Here is an 18,036-nt window from a genome sequence, read left to right on the forward strand (position 1 = left end):
GGAGGAAAACAGAGCCTCCCGGGAAAACCCACGCAGACATGGGGAGAACATACCAACTCCTTACAGACAACTCCGGTCCTGAACGCTGGCGTTGTAAAAGCGTTGCGCTGATCAGTGTGCCAACCATTCCGCCCCAAATTTAGACATACAACATGGTAACAGGCCCACGAGGCCATGCCACCCAATTAACACAACTCCATATGTTTTGAAGGGTGGGAAGGTAGCACGGGGTTGGAACCCTGGTCCCGATTGCTGGCGCTATTAACGGCGTTGCACTAACCACTACGCTAACCATGTCGCCCTTGACATTTTGCTTAACCATTCGATGTAACCAATTGTTTTGTTTTCTCTCCCACCTATCTGTTTCAGTTTTGTTTTTATTGTCATTGCCAGTAATTTTAAGTAATAAAAATAAAAAAGGGTGAAACACCAAAGTCTGCAGACGCCGTGATTGAAGTAAAAACGCAATCCTGGAGAAACTCAACAGGTCGAACTGTATTTTATATCGCAAAGAAGGGGGAAGGGGGGGGGGGCGATGACTCTGTGAGGAAAGTGGGGTGGAGCAAAGAAGTCAAGAGGGATGGGGAAGAGTGAGAGAACGGGGAGTAGGTTAGCAGAAACCAGAGAGGTCGACGTTAATGATAACTAAGTAATTGTTACCTTGACAGCTGGGTCTGCACCATTTCCCTTGGTCATGTTCCTCTTTCTACTTTCTTATTTTCTTCCTTTTCCACCTCAAATCAAGGATCGGTCATGCTCTTTCTTCCCCTCCCCCCCCCGCCCGCCCCCCACCAATTGTGGTCTGGCCTCCTGTATGCACCTTGTATGTTCTATTTTTTAGAGCATTCCAGTTCATTTCTGTTGCACACCCTTGGGCCTTAACACCCTTATTAAAGTGTGCCATTTAGTTTGGTTTCCGCAGAACGATTCAAAATTGTCAAATTCCTCTTCCTTTTATATCTGGAGAGTCAATTCCAAGTCCCGAAGAGCCTCTTTGCCATTGCTTATGTTTGAGGGAAGAGGTAATGTGAAGTTTTTTGTTGCAATTTTTAATGTAAAACTTGTAGCCTTCACTACTGACCAGAACTGGTTTTCCTTGGAACTGGAGTTGATTGTTTGAAAGCAAATCCTAATGGTGCTTTCTTTGCAAGGATAGAAAATACGAGTAGAGAAGGAAAACGAGGAATGATTGGAACCCTTGAAGCCCAAGTGCAGCAGCCATTTTTCTTGGCTACTACATTCATAACTGGCCCACCCATGTTCGGGGACAGTCTTAGGGTGGAGAGAGAGGAGGGAAAGTTAGCCAGACTGCCACCTGCTTCATTCCAGTGATTAAAGGAAGAACTGCACCTGTATCTCCCCTCTCCGGATGACCTGGTGAATGCACGGAATGTTTTTGAAGTGGAGGCATTGTGGAATATAGCCAGTTTGTGCTGTACACAGGAAGATTCTCAAGTTGCAACAATAGAACTTGATCATATGGGATGAATGTGGAAGAATTTTCGACAGGCGGGAGGGATGTCATTTTAGTACTTCGTCCATTAGGGGGGTTAAAATAAGGGGTTGTAGAAACGTTTGCACCAACTCTTCCTGTCTACCTCCTTAGTGGTGCTTATTATGCAAGTAAATCCCTTCACGCTGCTTGATTGGTGCTGGTGAAGGAAGATGCTGCTGTTGGACAATACAGCCCCAATACTATTGAAAAGCACAACCCCATGTTCTCATTGACATTTGCAGGTGTTAACAAGGAATCTTCGGCGAGTACGGAATATCACCAGGACGTTATGGAGTACAGTTCGTTACATCCAGAGCTGTTTTGAGTGGGAATCAGCTCAAAGAAGTTTGTTGGCCTTTCTGGTAGGTCAATTTATTCCAATGTTTAGTTTTCCAATTAACAAGAAGTTCTGTGTTCTGTTAGACCAGTAAGGGATCACTTAAGATGGTATTTGAGTGGGAAGGGAAGGTTGAGAACCACTGCTCTAGACTCGATTATTACTGAAATATTTTGTTTGAGAAAAAAATGTCATTGGCTCATTTCCTTTGGAGTGATGAAACCATGCACATAACGAGTCAATTAGGCATGATGTGAACAGTGGTTTTCAAACTTTCCTCTCATATACCACTTTTAAGTAATCGCTTATTAATCACAGAGCACCGATGGCATTGGGACGATGGCATCAAATACAGAGCAATAAGACCTGATTGGAAAATTGCCTATTAGTTTGGGTACAATATCTTCCTGTTGTAAATCACTTTATATCCAATAGAACCAAAGAATATTACAGTACAAAAACAGGCCTCTGTTATATGACAAACATATTTATGGTTCCTTGATTCATGAAGATAATATGCAAAACTTCCTCCTTCTTTATAAAACTGGGTTTCACATGGCTTTTGAATGAACTGCTTAAAAAAAAGAGAATTATTTGGAACCCTTGGGAATTACTGTCATTATCCTGAAGCTCTCCATTTCCTTGAAGAAACGGGGATTGATTTTCACTGGTGAAGGCAGAACAGGATGCTCATAAATGTCATTGCCCGATTTCCAATGTGGACTTAGCTGGCCCTTCCAGGCAGCCAGGGCAAGTGTCTGGTTCCGCTGGTGGCAAAATGCAAGTGGGGTTCCAGTTGCAGACATCTAGTCATTGTTTGAGAGACACCTCGGACATGCACACCTCTGCAACTTGCTGCAGCCAAAGAGAATGGAAACCTGCCATGTTTAGTTATTTTCACAGAGGTAGAAGGAGTTGGAATGATGGGGTCTCACACAAATGAGGTGGGTCACCGGAGTCTTGCAAACTTCCCCTGACCTCCCCCTGCATAGATGAGCGGGCTGTTTGTTGCCCCCACCTCAGAGGCAGTGAATTGCGGCAACTTGAGCTATTTTGCATCCGGCAGCTTGCCGGATGGGACATGACCCACAAGGGGAAGTTGTCAGCGGGTAGCTGGCACATTCCAAAACCCCACAGGCAAAATAGACCCTTTGTTGTAATACTTGCCATAAACCCAACAATATGTTCACCCAAGATGTGCCCATTCTCGCCTTCCATGTCACATTTTTTGCCCATGAGTTACTCCACCAGATCCCAAGTTGGAAGAATGATGAAACCAAATTGGTGGTTTCTAGTCAATTATGCATGTAAAAGTTTAATTTTGTAGACCATTTTTTATGTTAAATTTATGGGGTCGACTGTTACATGGATACTATTTTTGAGAGGCTGAAATTCCCGCTGGAATCCAAAATACCGTATCAGTATCAGAAGTCCAAATGATCGCTGAACGAATAAAGAACAAAAAACACAATGAATTAAATTAATAGTTAGGAGTCTGTGCATCAAAACACATGTCATACGACGGGGGAGGTTGGGACCGCAGTAAGTATCTGTGTCATTGGCTTGGGCCGAGGTGCATGTCCACGTTGGAACCGTTGGGAGCTCCATACTGCGGGAGGCTGGGGCCGAGTTGAGACACTAGGGTTGACTACATGTAATATATGAAAAATTCCGTATTTTTTTGGCCAAAATTCGGGGGTCGACTTTTTTTTTTACATGAGATCGACTTTCATACAAGTATTATACGGTAAATATATATGAAGTGAAATCCTTGTGTTACGTGAATGCCACTGTGTGTAGATGAAATAGCAATAATGTTATAACTTTTAAAAAATGTTGATCAAAAATTAAATATTGGCCAGGATGTTAGGAAAACTCTCTTGGTCGTATTTGAAATGTTGGTGTAAGTGCAAGTTTATTATCACCTAACTGTGACCACCGAACACAAACAAAAACCCACAATACACAGCACATAATAAGCACATATATACAATTATATAAAGATATAATTTAAATATATATACTGTATATATAAATATTTTGGAATGATTTACTCTGTTACTGAATACTGTTCATCAATCTCACAGCCTGCAAGAAATAGCTCTTGTCCAGCCTAGCAGTCCTAATTTTGAATGGTCTTGGACCTCCTCCTTGATGGTGGTGGGTCAAAGATGCTGTGGGCTGGATGGAAAGGATCCTCAATAATTTTTTGAGCCTTATTTAAGCAACACTCCAGGGAATGTCATCAATGAAGGGAGATGCCAATGATTTTCTAGTTTGTTGAGATGATCGTCTGCAGAGACTTCTGGTCTGATGCTTTGCAGCTACCATCCCACACAGTGATTCATTCAGACAAGGCACTCTCAAGTGTGCTCCGGTAAAAAGGTGTGAAGATGGGGTTGCCTTCCTCAACCTCCTTATGGAGTGCAGGCACTCCTGCGCCTTCCTGACTATTGAGAAGGCATTGTGGGTCCAGGATAGTTCGGCCATAAAAGGCACATCAAGGAACGTTGTATTCTGCACGACAGAATAATTGATGAGTGATCGACCTTTCACCTCCTGAAGTCCACAATAATCTTCTTTGTCTTGTCGGGTGGCTTTTGTCACACCATTCTGCAAGCTCCTAATCTCCTTTCCATAAGCTGACACATCACTGTTGCCGATGATGTGGACAGCAATCAGGCAGTGCAGTTGTGAGTCAGTAGCTTGACCGGTCATGGGCAGAGTGCACAGTGTAGGTGGCCAATGGAATATATCACTTGAACTCCCTCAGAGCTCCCCAGAGTGTTAACACCAATTTCTAATGTGGCTCTGGAATCCATAGCCTTCTGGTTCAGAGGGTCACTCAGTGGCCCCAGCAGGTGTACCTGACCTTTGAATTCAGAAATGTTACAGATAAACTATTTTGAGGGAAAGTAGGTTGTAATCTTTAGTACTAGTGCAACGTTTGTGTATATGAGCAAATGCTAAAGCTCCGGAGGCTATGAATATTTTGGCACTGCGTAACATAGTCGAGTGAGAAACAGTTGAACAGATTGAGCCAACAAACAGGGGAGTTTAGAAGAATGGGAGTTGACTTAATTGAAACACAGATTCTGTGGGGAATAGGTTCTGATTAAGGGGACCAGCATTTGATATGGACATGAGGAAGAAATTCTACCCTGAGGTTTGTGAATCTTTGGTATTCTTTATCCCGGTATCTGGAGCCTGAAGGATTGCCATCCCAGGTTCAAATACTTAAACGTATGGTCTATAATTTTATAACTAGGACAAGGAGATAGGTACATCTGAGGCCAAGATGAGAACAGACATAGCCTTGTCAAATGGTATGCTCCTATTTTTCACAGAAGGCCAAACATCTTGAACGATCCAAAATGCTATCAGGTGCTCGGTACATCCTTCGGCTAAATTTATTTATCATTTCTTGGATTCCTAGCCCCCTCTGTCCCTGCCCTGAATCGTCAGCTCCCAACGGTGGTGCTCATATTTCACAAATACATCAAATGCACCCACAGCATCCCCAAGCCTTTCTGGGAGCGACAGCTTTGGATGTCCCTACCAGGAAGTAAAGTCCTGCAAACAAACTCAGCTTCACCATAGTTGGTGCTCGTCGAGCCATTCAAGCACTTTGCACACCGTATCCATTAGAATGTTGCTTCAGCTGGCCACACCCTCCAACTCCTAGCTCAATGCCACATGCTAAACTATCTCTAAGGCAGTACCACCACAAAATTGGATAATTTTGCAAAGCTGCTCTTTTGCCAGTGGAATAATCTCGATTGCAAATTGTCAAGTTTGTCTCATTGATTGCTCTGGAGAATTTCAACTTCATTTTTACATTTTTCAATAAGCCTTTAGTCAGCTTGAATGTTCATAGTGATCATATGATGAGTTTTCATAACGGTTGACTGTAAGATTGATAGATGACAAAGGAATGAGCTTAGAATTCAGGGTCCAGCTGCAGTTGTTAAATCAGTTGGTCTTTCTTTCCAATTCTGAAGAAGGATCTCCGACCTTAAACATCACCTCTGTTCCCCTTTCCTCCCTTCAGATGTGACCTGGTTTGCTGAATGTTTGCAGTATTTTCAGTGTTTAACTGGTAGGCAATACCTCAGAATTTTCCAACAAGATCAATAAATGCTGCTAAGTGGTTTATTACACTACTGTCCTGACATTGTCAGAGTCCATACTTGACATCACATACCACCCTGAGATCCACTGAAAATGCCTCACCGTGCCTGTGGTTCTTAATATGAGAATAATAACCATGATTGTTGTGGGAACTGCACTGGGCTGTTGCCTTTTTTTCTCTCTCTGCAATGCAACATTATTTCAATTGTGCTTCATCAGTTTCTAAACACTTTGAGGGATTCTGCATTGTCCTTCCTTTGTTAGCAAGCCTGCTAGTTTTATTTTAGCGAGCTGTAATGGATTCTACTTCATCTCATGCCCTGAAGTCTTCTGGTGTATGTTTAAAACTCCTATTTTATTATCGTTACTAACCTTGCAAGCAACCTAAATTCAAATGAGGGGTTTTCCTGGAAACAGAATCTAATGACAAGTGACAGACATTAAATGTGTAATCGGCAAAGAAACATAATGCAGCTCTAGAATCAGTTCCCTGCAAGGACGTCTGATTTATTCCAGCAATGCAATTGTTCATGTTTTAATTATTCTGTAGTACTAATTGACTTTAAAGAATGTTAAGCTGAGTTCTCATTTAGAACCATTGAGCTTGTGCCAGTTTACCGGAGACTTTAGATGTGGTGATGACTGTTTCAATGACTTCCACATCTGTGTGACACCTGCTGTTTGGCCATGGACGCTGGTTACATCAGTTATGCGACGAATGGTCAGCCTGAAAATTTAAGCACAAATAGGTGGGCTGCAGATTCCAGGTGCTGAGGACCTCAACTGAGCTGCTCACAATGTTCAAGAGTCACGGAATAGACCCTTTGGTCCAACTTGTCCAAGGCCACCTAGTTGGTATTCTCGTACAGTGCGATTTTCCTGTCTGCTTAGGTCCATTTTTTTTTCCCCCACATCCTTCTTAACCAAATGTCTTTTGAATGTTCTAATTGTACCCTTTTCTGTAGCATCTTCGTGGAATGCGTTCTGGATATGGATTACACCAAGAGAGAAGCAAAATTTCCCTCCTGCTCCCTTTTAAATCTTCCCCCTCACCAATGCCATCTAGTTCTGGAATTGTCTACCCTGGGCAGAAGACTGCATTCCACGCATAATTTTATAAACCTCTCTGAGGTCACCTCTCAATCTCCACTCCAGGGAATATAGATTCATCTTATCCAACTTCTTCTTATATCTCTATACAAACTTTTTTCTTTCCTCTCACAAACCACTTTAAGTAATCCCTATGCCATAGGTCCTCTGTGGTTAGTAAGGAATTACTTAGGGTGGGATGTGGGTGGGAAGGAAAGGTCTTGACCCAATTGTTACTGAAATATTTTGCTTGAGAAAAATTGTCATTGGCCCATTTTCTTTGGAGTTCTGAATCTGTGCACATGATGAGTCAATTAGGTACGATTAAAACAGTGATTCTCAACTTTCCCTTCCCACTCACATACCACCTTAAATCACAGAGCACCAATGGCATAGGGATCACTTAAGGTGGTATGTGAATGGAAAGAAAAAGTCTGAAGACCACTGCTCTATACCTTCCAATCTCAGCAACATCCAGATAATCTCCTGGGCATCCCTTCCAACCCTAATATCCTTCCTCTTGCTGGGTGAGCTGAGGTGTCCAAAAGTACTCCAAGTGTGGCCTCCTCAGATCTTTGTGCAATACTTTTACACTCAATACCCTGCCCAATGAAGATATGACACCTTGTCCACTTGAGTCACCTGATCTTCAACCTATCTTTGAACCTATTAGGAGGGGTTGTTTCTTTTATTCCTGGAAGCATGGCATAATCTACCCCAGTGAGATTACCCAAATCACAGTTGATTGTAAGGAGTCAAAAGCAGAATGGCATGCCAACTGTAATTCCAACAACTTGTATTTGCATAGCATCAATAATGTAGCCAGCCCATCGCAGATGTGCAAATTAAACAAGGGTTGATGCTGGGCTACGATTTTTTAAAGCAAATGATTACACGATGGGGGTTGAATTTGAGGATGAGGAAAAGGCAACGAGGTTTTGGGGAGGATAATCCAGAGATTAAGATTGCTTGAATCCAGGAATGATTGAAGAGATCAAAGCTGAAATCTGAGGGTGGTAGGACTGAGGAAGATCAGAGTTTCAGCATTACCCAAGCTCGATGGGATCACATTGCCATTTTCACTCGGTTATTCCAAAAGTCATGGCTGACCTAAATTGAAATTTCTGACGCACGTTGGCCAGTTTAATTCTGCTCTGTATAATTACCCCAGCAAGCAATTCCAGCCAGATCTGGTCAGATTCAGCGTCTGAAGGCCAATGACATTGCTTTTGGTGGGGGGAGGGATGGTGTATGGTGGTTGGGGCGGTGAGTTGCAGAAACAAAGATGGAGTTTCCTCCATACCTCTCTCCCATCCTTTATAAATAACTGCAAATAATTGGGAGTATTTAAGCAGCATGGTGTTTGTTCTGTGTTGATAAGGAACATTGCAAAGATTCATACTGAAGGAGATGTGATGTATTATTGTGTTTTTTAGGGTCTCATCTTGTTATAGTGTATGAAATGCTTCTTCAGCAATGCCGTTAGGCCCAAACTGTTCAGTGCAGTCGCAATACAAAACTACTGCTTCCCCAACAACTTCTTTATCTTGTCCATTTTTATTTAACTGTCCACATACTCTTCCCTGTCATCAGTAAGCTATTGGAGACGACCTGCGCAACTGTCAGTCAAAAGGCAACGTTAACCTGAACGTTAATTGAACGCAATAACACTAATTTATTGTCTCGGCAGACTGATACCTTGAATGAACCATGGTCCCTCTGTGGTGCTCCCCTTGTACCTAGCATTCCACACAGTGTGGCCTTGTCTCTTCAGCGACTGAGGTTTGATTGTCACTCCATTCTGAAGCTGTCACTTATGTTAGTCGGACACACAGATCTTTTTTTTTTCCCTGAGACGCATGTCAGGTGGTTTTCTGTTTCCCATTGTTTGCCGGGTCTTGTGGAAAGCTGCCTCTTTTCATTGTGGTTGGATGTGGGTGTGCTTGATGTGGGTAAGATGTAATTATATTCACTGCAGGTGACAGTTATAAGAAGGGCTTTCGCGATAATTTAACTGCTGAGAAAACTTTGCACAAGAGCTCAACTTGCTAAATTTTATTTTCATTTCATTCTGTGCTTCGGTGTAATGCGATTTGAATGCTGCTTTCTGCCCGTGTTTCATTTGCATATTTTAATCTGTGGATCCTTTCGAGCTCTTCATACTCATCTTCAGTGAATGCAGCCAAAATAATAGAGGCGCCCTCTGCACCAGCTCCATTGTGCATCCACTTAGACAGACCACTGTTTGGGTCAGCTCTCTGCTGCAAACTTTGCTCCTCCTGACCCTGGAGATTATTCACTATGATTTAGCCCGGTTGGAGGGAAAATGTCCATTATCTGAGTCAGCTTCATTTGGTTGGGTTTAGCATAGCGCCATGGTAACTGTGCACGGCTCAGATTATTACGCTAAAAATAAAAGCAGCCTTGTTTGTAGAAGGCGTAATTCAATATACAGTATTTGCCAAGGTTGTAGTATTGATCAATGGAAAAAGAATCGTGATATTAAAACCCAGTAGTTGTGGCGTAAGTGCTACTTATTTTCCCTCTTGCTGCAACCTACAGTTCTTCGCTTCCCTTATTGCTGAGTTTTCATCGCCCAGCCCTCTGCATCCCTTGTCCTATTCTCCACTGTTTCTCTTGTTGATTGCTCTCCTCTCCTCCTTATCAGAGCAGAGGGTTGAGCCGATGAGGGCAGGATGGGAAAGTTATGATCAAGGACAGCAGCTGAGAAATTTACCCCCCCCATGGTCCGACGCAGCATCGTGGCGCTGCAATTAGAACTGGGGAAGATGGAGATGGGAGCTTCTACTGGGAGACGGGATAGTGGAAGGCAGAGGGTGCCTGTGCTTAGAGGATGGGGGATGTGGTTGAGGGGATTGGGGCTGTGGGCTGAGGAGGCTTGGGGAGGTCATTGTGCTGGGACAGTTGGAACAGTGAGGTGTGGATGGAGTTCAGAAGGCAAGTATGAGGGTCCTGTTAGTGGTCCTGTCATCTGGGGATCAGTGATGGCCACTCCTAGGACTTCCTGCGAAAGGAACGTTCTACGGAGAGTGATGTTATTTGAAAATCAAGAAGAACTCTCATCAGGAAGTGACGGAATTTCTGGATGGACACAAAACTCTCAGATTGGTGTTTAACTCAGCCAGATAAAGCTGGGCCATTTCAACGCATTCTCAGTGAGCTTTTGGATTTTAACAGAAGGGTTTTCAAGGAATGCCACTGCTTCATCGGGTTAGTTAGAATGGCTGGGGCCACATTGACTGACAAACTAATATCAAAGTGCAGGTGAACCACAAAGACTTTTGAGTTCAAAACTTCATAAAGTGAACACACAGAGCTTCAAAAGTTTGGAGAATGGGATGAAGAATTAGATTCAGCATCACTAGTGGGGATAGGGGCCAGATGTGGAACAGTGTTGGGACGGAGAATCGGAGAAGCCATGTTTTTATGTTTTCTTCAGAAAGTTTGCACCAAATCACATCATTTTTTTAATATTATTTGTATGGACTGTAACAGAATGGAGCATAAGTGAGCCTAAATTGGGGTTGAAAGTCCACGTCCTGCCCATGTTCCTGCTTCCCATCCAGTGCTTTCCAGACTGCTTCTCCACTGCCCATGAGCTTCTCAACATTGCTTTTCAGCCACAAATATGATTTTCTCAAGGTTTTACTGCCCGAGGTCTTTTGGATGCCTCTCACCTTTATGCCCATTGTCTTTATGCATCTTGTGAATTTCTTGTCAAGCCCTTGGAACTTGCATGATCTCCTATAGTTTCATTATTCCCATCTTCTGCCTCCTACGTTGTTCCTCATCTTACCCCTGCCCCCACTGGTATCGGCCAATCTCGCTCCGTATCCTACTCTCAAAATGTTCACAGTATAATACTAGACTGGCGATACACCACTGTATACTATTACTGGGTTACTGGCACTGTGCATTTATATGGCTGGCCCACCTTCCCTCGGTGACTACCACCTTAAATCCCCTAATGAAGCCAGGTAAGGCAAGTCCCTCCACCAGTGCGAGTCCCAGGATTGGGCCAGAACAGGATCATGGTCCAAGTCTTATGGTCTATGTTCTCATGTCCTTCCCTCTCCATGCACATCATGCACACCTCGAACATATCGCATCCTTCCTGCAACGCTCATACGCATCTCCTTCTCACCTGGGCAATTGTGATTTTTGGGGTGGGGGGTGGGGCATTAACTTCATAACCTTTCCAGATGTTTTGCTAATGCAGCAAAGTTGTGCGGCGAGGTATTGCTAAAACAAAACCTGCACTGAAGAGGATTTGTATAGATTTTCTTGAAATAGAATAGCCCATTTGCAACCAGAGACGATTGAAGGATTAATTGCATTGTTTTATTTAATTTCTTCACACTTTATGTTGCAAAGGAGCTTCAGAAGTACTTCAAAAGATTTAATTCACATAATCCATAGAAAGATCATCGAAAATGTTTCAGGCAAAACTTTGTTGAAATTTGGCAACATTAAGGGCACAGAAGGCAGAGATTTGACAGAAGGAATTACACGTGCCACATGGATAATTTTAGCCATTTAATAATAGTTTAGAAGCTAAATACGGATTGCAGGAAACAAAAACTGCTCCTGGATACAGTCATCGCATTTTCTCCGCTCTGTTTTATGGCTTCGTAATTCCTCAGTGACGGACAGTTCATAAAACGTAAGTGGGACTCGGGGATAGTTTGCCGAACCCAGCAAACCACAAACCTTTCTCTCAAGTCTACGCTTCCTTGCTCTGTACATGCAGGCTTGGCCTTGCTCTATGTGTGACGCCAGCTGCTGATTGCACTCGGTGGTATGAAAGGAACAAAATATCTTTTCTCAACATCAGATTTTCAGATTTATTGTCAAAGTACATCACAAACGACCCTGAGATTCTTTTTTTCCCGCGGGCGAGGCAGAATGAATGCAAAAAAGAAACTTTCCGCATGTAATCAAGTAAAGAAATGTAAACAAACTGTGCAATACACAGAGGGGAAAAAACCCCAATAAAATGCAAAAGTAAGTCCTTAAATTAGTCCCTTATTGTTGAGGAGTCTGATCCCAAAGGCATCTGGAAATCACACCTACCTTTCTGGACCCATCGTTTTAAATTTTAACTTTTTATATTTTAAAATAAATTACTCCTTCAGTATGGTAACAGAGCCTTTCGGCTCATGAGCCCGTGTTTTCCATTCACGTCCTATAAACTGACAATCACGCTCTATAAACTGACAAACCCTGGTACATTTTGAATGGTGGGAGGAAACCGGAGCACCTGGAGGAAACCCATGCAGACACGGGGAGAACGTACAAGCTCCCTACTGACAGCACGGGATTCAAACCCTGGACCCGATCGCTGGCACTGTAACAGCATCGCGCTAATGTTGCACTAATCGTGCTGCCTTTTTTAGGTGGAGATGGATGCTTACAAATTCAGGCGTGTCTTGGTATTTTTAACACCAGGCAGAGGCTGGTTGTTACAGTCGATATTTGTTGGTAGTGACATTTCATAAGAAGGCTCTAAATAAATCCAAATTCCTTCTCCCTTTCATCTGGTCCTAAGATAAAGTTGGATAATAATTCCCTTGGGCTGTTTCCAACTTTGCTTCTTAACCTCAGTGTTCTAAATTCTGGATAATCCAAGCAATCTTGGATGCAGAGGCATAATTAAAAATTGGACAATCGACCGTCCACTTGAGTCTTAAACTAACACCAATTTCTCTGAAGTTTAACTTTTTTTTTAGGAAGGGTGGGGATGTGATTTGAAGGAATGAGCTCTGAGCTTTAAAATCCAATGACAGCCAGCAAACTCTTCAGCTGTATCGAGGACGAGTTTGTCAGGGCTGCCAGCACTTCACCTTTGAAACACGTTGCTTGCTGGCCGTCTTCTCTGAAGCTCTTTTTAAAGTGGCCTCTTTCAGATGGTTTGGCATTTGGTGTGATGTGTACGGACTTAGCCCCGCGCACCTCACCCACGGACAAAATAAGCTTTGTCCTCAAACAAGATGGGGGCTGACTGCGCACATCCTGAGCCCAACTCGGTCTCTTTTATTTCCTGAGGTGTGAAGAGTCACTGCCAAATTCCGATGTTCATTTGTCAGTCTCCATGACACTAGAACCTGCTCGGCCATTTCACAGGACCAACTCTACGGTGCCTATGACCTGACTTTCAGCAGGTTCAGGATTTCATTGTTCATCCAGACCTTCCTGTTGGGGAAGACCTTGAACTATTTGGTGGGTGGACACTGGCTCATAGCTGTTCTGATAAAGTCTGCGACAGCCATGGTATAATGATTCAGATCCTTAACAACACCATCTTCAAATTTGCTGACGATACCATGGTAGTGGACTGTATATAAAGGAGTCAGCATACAGGAGGGAGATTGAAAACTTGGCTGAATGGTGCATCAACAACAACCTCGCACTCAATGTCACCAGAACCAAGGAGCTGATCCATGACTTCAGGAAGGGAAAACCAGATGTGTACGATCCAGTGATCATTGGGGGAATCAGAGATGGAGAGGGTGAGCACATTTAATTTCTTGTAAATCATGATCTCAGAGGGTCTTTCCTGGACCCAACACAATAATGGCATCATGAAGACAACACGTCACTGCCCCTACTTCCTCATGAGTTTACAGAGGTTTGTTAATGACAACGGAAACCCTGGCAAATTTCTACACATGTGCAGTGGAAAGTGTGCTGATTGCATGGGGAGATCAATGCCCTTGAGCATAAAGCACTGAAAAATATAGTGGTCGTAGATCTGGACATCACAGGCAAAACTCTCTGCACCATCGAGAACATCTGCTGGGAAGGTTGCCGTCAGAGAGCAGCTACCATCTGGAAAGGTATATGTGCTATAAGACTCACACCCCCAGGTTCAGGAACAGCTGCTACCCTTCCACCATCAGAGTCCTCAACAACAAACTTAATCAAGGATTCACTTAAGGACTTTAACTTTTGCACTTTATTGATTTCCTCCCCCCCCACCCCGTATTGCAGTCAGGTAGGTGGTTGTTTACATATCTTCTTGAATATAGTTTTTTGCACTACCAAGAAATGGTAATTCTGCCTCGCCCACAGGAAAAAGAATCTCAGGGTTGTATGTGATATCATGCACGTACTTTGAGAATAAATTTGAACTTTGTACTCTGGTGGAACGTGAGCTCCAGCTTGAAGACTCTGGAGGACGAGTTCAGTCACAAATTTAGCTGCAAATAATCAACATAATCCACACCAGGGTAGCTTTACCTTGGATTCAAATTGTGAATCCTGAGAATGTGCCAGGTCTGAATAGTGAAACGCCTTCAAAAGGAGTGCATCCGAGTCTCCCATATTTACAAAACAATGCTTATTTGTGTACGGTACATGAATTCTCATCCTGCATATGTATTGTGTGTCTGTATGTGTGTTATGTCCAGATGTATGTCTGTGTGTTTTTGCACCGAGGACCAGAGAATGCTGTTTCGTCGGGTTGTACTTGTGGAATCTGATGACGATAAACTTGTCTTGACCAGTGGCGGATTAGTTTCAGTGTGTCTTAATAATCTCCAGTACTGGGATTAAAGGCCATTGCATTGAAAGATGCCAAGGAAAACAGTCTTCCAGCATTCTGATTATTGGATCTTGATCCTCTGCAACTGGGAAATATTAACATCATAACATGAGGCCATTCAGATCTCCGTGGCTATTCCATCATTCAATAAGGTCACAGCTGATCTGTTACCTCAGCACTTTTTCATGCACTGAACTTATAACCCTGTGATTCCCTTAATATCTCAAAATCAATCTCCACAAACAAATTAGTCTTGATCATCAGGCGTTTAAAACAAAAAGATTATTGGCAAGCTGACCACAGAGTGGTGTCGGTGCAGAGGCTGAAGAGAGGCAGAATGTGGCCTCTTGAGTGAAACATGAAAGTCTACAGACACTGAAATTGCAGTAAAAATGCACAGAAATGGTGCAGGAACTCAGCCGGTCTCGCAGGGTCCAGAGGAGGTGAAGATTCGGGCTTGAGCCCTTCCTCAAGGTATAAGAATGTGACCTCCAGACTGCTCCCTCCCATTGAGAGCTGAATAGTGACTAGGCAGCCTTTAGATTTCAGATTTATTGCTAGAGAACATCCATGACTTTACATACAGCCCTGAGATTTTTTTTTCCCTGTGGGCGCGGCAGAATTATGACTTAGCGGCAGTGCACAAATTACTGACTCAACATTCACAGAGAAAGAGGAAAAAAAATCAACAAAAAATGTAGGAGTCCTTAAATAAGTCCATTTTTATTTATCATTTATTTATTTACTGTTTGCTTATTTATTTATTAAATAACTAATAAGTGAGTCTGTTGTTGAGGAGTCTGATGGAGCAGCTGTTCCTGAACCTGATGGTATGGGTCTTGTGGCACCTGTACCTCTTTCCTGATGGCAGCACCAAGAACAGAGCGCTTGCTGTGGATCCTTGATGATCGCTGCTGCCCCCCTCCCCCCCCCCACACCCCCCACCGACAGCAGCGTTCCCTGTGGATCTTCTTGATGGTGGGGAGGGTTTTGCCTGTGATGTCCTGGGCTGTGTCCACTACCCTTTGTAGGGCTTTACGCTCAGGGGTATTGGTGTCCCCTGAAGTGGTGCTTCCATTCTGATCACTGAAGCTGAGATGAACTGTGGGATATTGTTTAGATCCAAGCGAAGTTCATGCCAACTTTGGTATCTGGCACCTGCATTTTTTCTCAATATGACCTCCTGTACCACTCCAGAACCTGAATTTAGAGTTTGCTGTGACTCAGCCAGAGATGAAGCACTGTATTGCACTTCCTGAATGAAAGGTTGAAGTGGAAACAATGGTAACTTTCCAAAGGGACATGGATATTTGTTTGCGAGGGAAGAATTTTGAGGGCAGGAGTCAGTAGGCTTTTTCAGGTGCATTCTACGCTAAGAATGCGTCTGAAGAAGCAGAAGCGGCCCTTTAAATTGCCGTTCAGGTGGCAGCATTTAGAGCGCAACGCTGGCCACCTGAAGGACACAGCTGCATAGGATGCGGCTCTGAGCACACTCAGTGTCAGCTGTGATCAGCAGCCTGAACCTTTTAACATTTGCTTTCAGCTAGCTGCATTCAGGTGGCTGGAGGAGCCACTGAGCTGAGCTGATTATCCCTCTCGGAGGAGGGTTACATAGCTTGCCTCAAGAGCGCCTCCTGCACATTCAGGTGGCCTCAAAACAGCCACATATTGCCTAAACGTGCAGCTTTACGTGCAGGGCAATTGGACACCTGAAAGTGCCTACCATTTTTTTTAAGGACAATTAATACAGTTAAATCATGGTGACCTCTCGTGGCTGCACGAATGAGTTCTTTGCAGTCGCTGTGGTGAATGACAGTTGCTCGGCCATGGGAATGGACTTGGAAAGTTAGGTCAGAGTCCACACTGCCTTTTGCTGGCTTGGATTTCCGCTTCAAGGGCAGGCATTTGTAATTGGAGGACGTCAATTTCAGGAGCGCTTGTCAGGGAGAGGCAGAATGGAACCTTGTGGTCTCCTTTGCGAATGGCTCTTTTGACTTACCATCATAGTTCAGCAGATGGCAGTGCAGCCACATGAATCACGCTGGCCTGATTCGTTGAGGGCCATTCATAGTTAGAACAGAGCGCAGCGTTGGAGGTTCAATGCAGCAGAGACAATCTGAGGTAGTTGGCTAATAAAAAGATAATAACTGGGTGAAATAATTAAACGCAGCTGCACCTTATTGACCGAGGCACCGTTTATCTCTCCAGGTGGATTGCGTATGCAGTCTTCTTGATCTCTTCGTATTTATCAGAAGTTTTGATGGTCAAGCAGTCCCTGGTTTTACTCCGGCTCAGAATGTTGTAGTCACACATGCCAGAGGCTTGTGGGGTTCCCTTGTGATTGTGCACAATGTCCAAGTGAACCAGTGAAGAAATTTAACTGGTGCTGAGAAATCTGGCAAGATTCAAGATCTGTTTATTGTTATGGACGCATGTACATTAAAAGGCTTCTCCTTTCATTTTACTCTTGAAAGGCACAGAAAGAGGTGGTTGTAATCGGGTGCTACTATTAAAATATAGAGAGATCCTTTAGAGGCATCGATTGTCCTGCTACATTCTCCAGTTCCACTTCCTTTTGCGCTTCCCCCCCCCACCCCCTCCTCTGTGGACATATGGTCTCCTGTCCAGTCCAGCAGTGAACTCAAACTCAGGGAATCCAAGTCACACCTCCTCGACCCCTGGTTCTGAACCCTCAAAGGGTTAGGCTAGTGGTTTTCAAACTGCCCCCACCCCCCAAACCCGCATTCCACCTTAAAGAATTCTTAAGCCGTAAGTGTTGTGTGATTGGTAAGGGATCATTTAAGGTGGTAGGTGAGTGGGAAGGAAAGGTTGAGAACCACTGCTCTAGACCCAATTGTTACTGAAATATTTTGCTTGAGAAAAATTGTCATTGGCCCATTTCCTTTGGAGTTGTGAAACCATGCACATAACGAGTCAATGAGGGACAATTAAAACAGTGGTTTTCAAATGTTTTATTTCCACCCACATATGCAATCCCTTACTAATCACAGAGCACTTAAGGCATATGTGAGTTTAGTGGGGCACTTTGAAAACGACTGGGTTAGGTATTGGCAAGAGTTTACCACTGAAACAGTTTTTAGCCATCTGAATTTGACAAACGTTGGTAGATTCAAAAACATCTGAAAATAATCTGGGCTAGAGAGGCTTAAGTTGTATCTTTCTCATTAGCCAGTGGAACCATGAACTGAAACACTGTCAGATTGTTAATGTTAATGACATTCTCATCAACTTATTCCTCAGTGTCATATATTTGAAATGCATCTAAACACTACTGAAACATTGTAGTTTTCTCTCGATTTTGGACTTGAGAAGCTGTGACCTGCAGGTCTATGGGTGTGGAAATGGAGATGGGATTGGACGGAGTAGTTTTGAACCCGCCTGGACACAATTGGCTTTTTT

General features: G+C 43.5%; 1 protein-coding gene across 7 annotated transcripts in view; it reads left to right on the plus strand.

The window, feature by feature from the left end:
- Positions 1-18,036, plus strand: part of LOC138749300 (multiple C2 and transmembrane domain-containing protein 2-like) — a 328,465-nt gene that overhangs the window by 187,378 nt on the left and 123,051 nt on the right. For all 7 annotated transcript variants that reach the window (XR_011348548.1, XM_069910510.1, XM_069910511.1 and 4 more), the window contains one exon: positions 1,738-1,857. Coding sequence is in view for 6 of the 7 variants with exons in the window: in XM_069910510.1 (XP_069766611.1) it covers positions 1,738-1,857 (120 nt within the window). In the remaining variant the exon portion in view is untranslated. The remainder of the gene's footprint in view (positions 1-1,737; positions 1,858-18,036) is intronic.

The sequence above is a fragment of the Narcine bancroftii genome, chromosome 14 (genome assembly GCF_036971445.1).
Source record: "Narcine bancroftii isolate sNarBan1 chromosome 14, sNarBan1.hap1, whole genome shotgun sequence".
In the NCBI taxonomy this organism is placed as follows: Eukaryota; Metazoa; Chordata; class Chondrichthyes; order Torpediniformes; family Narcinidae; genus Narcine; species Narcine bancroftii.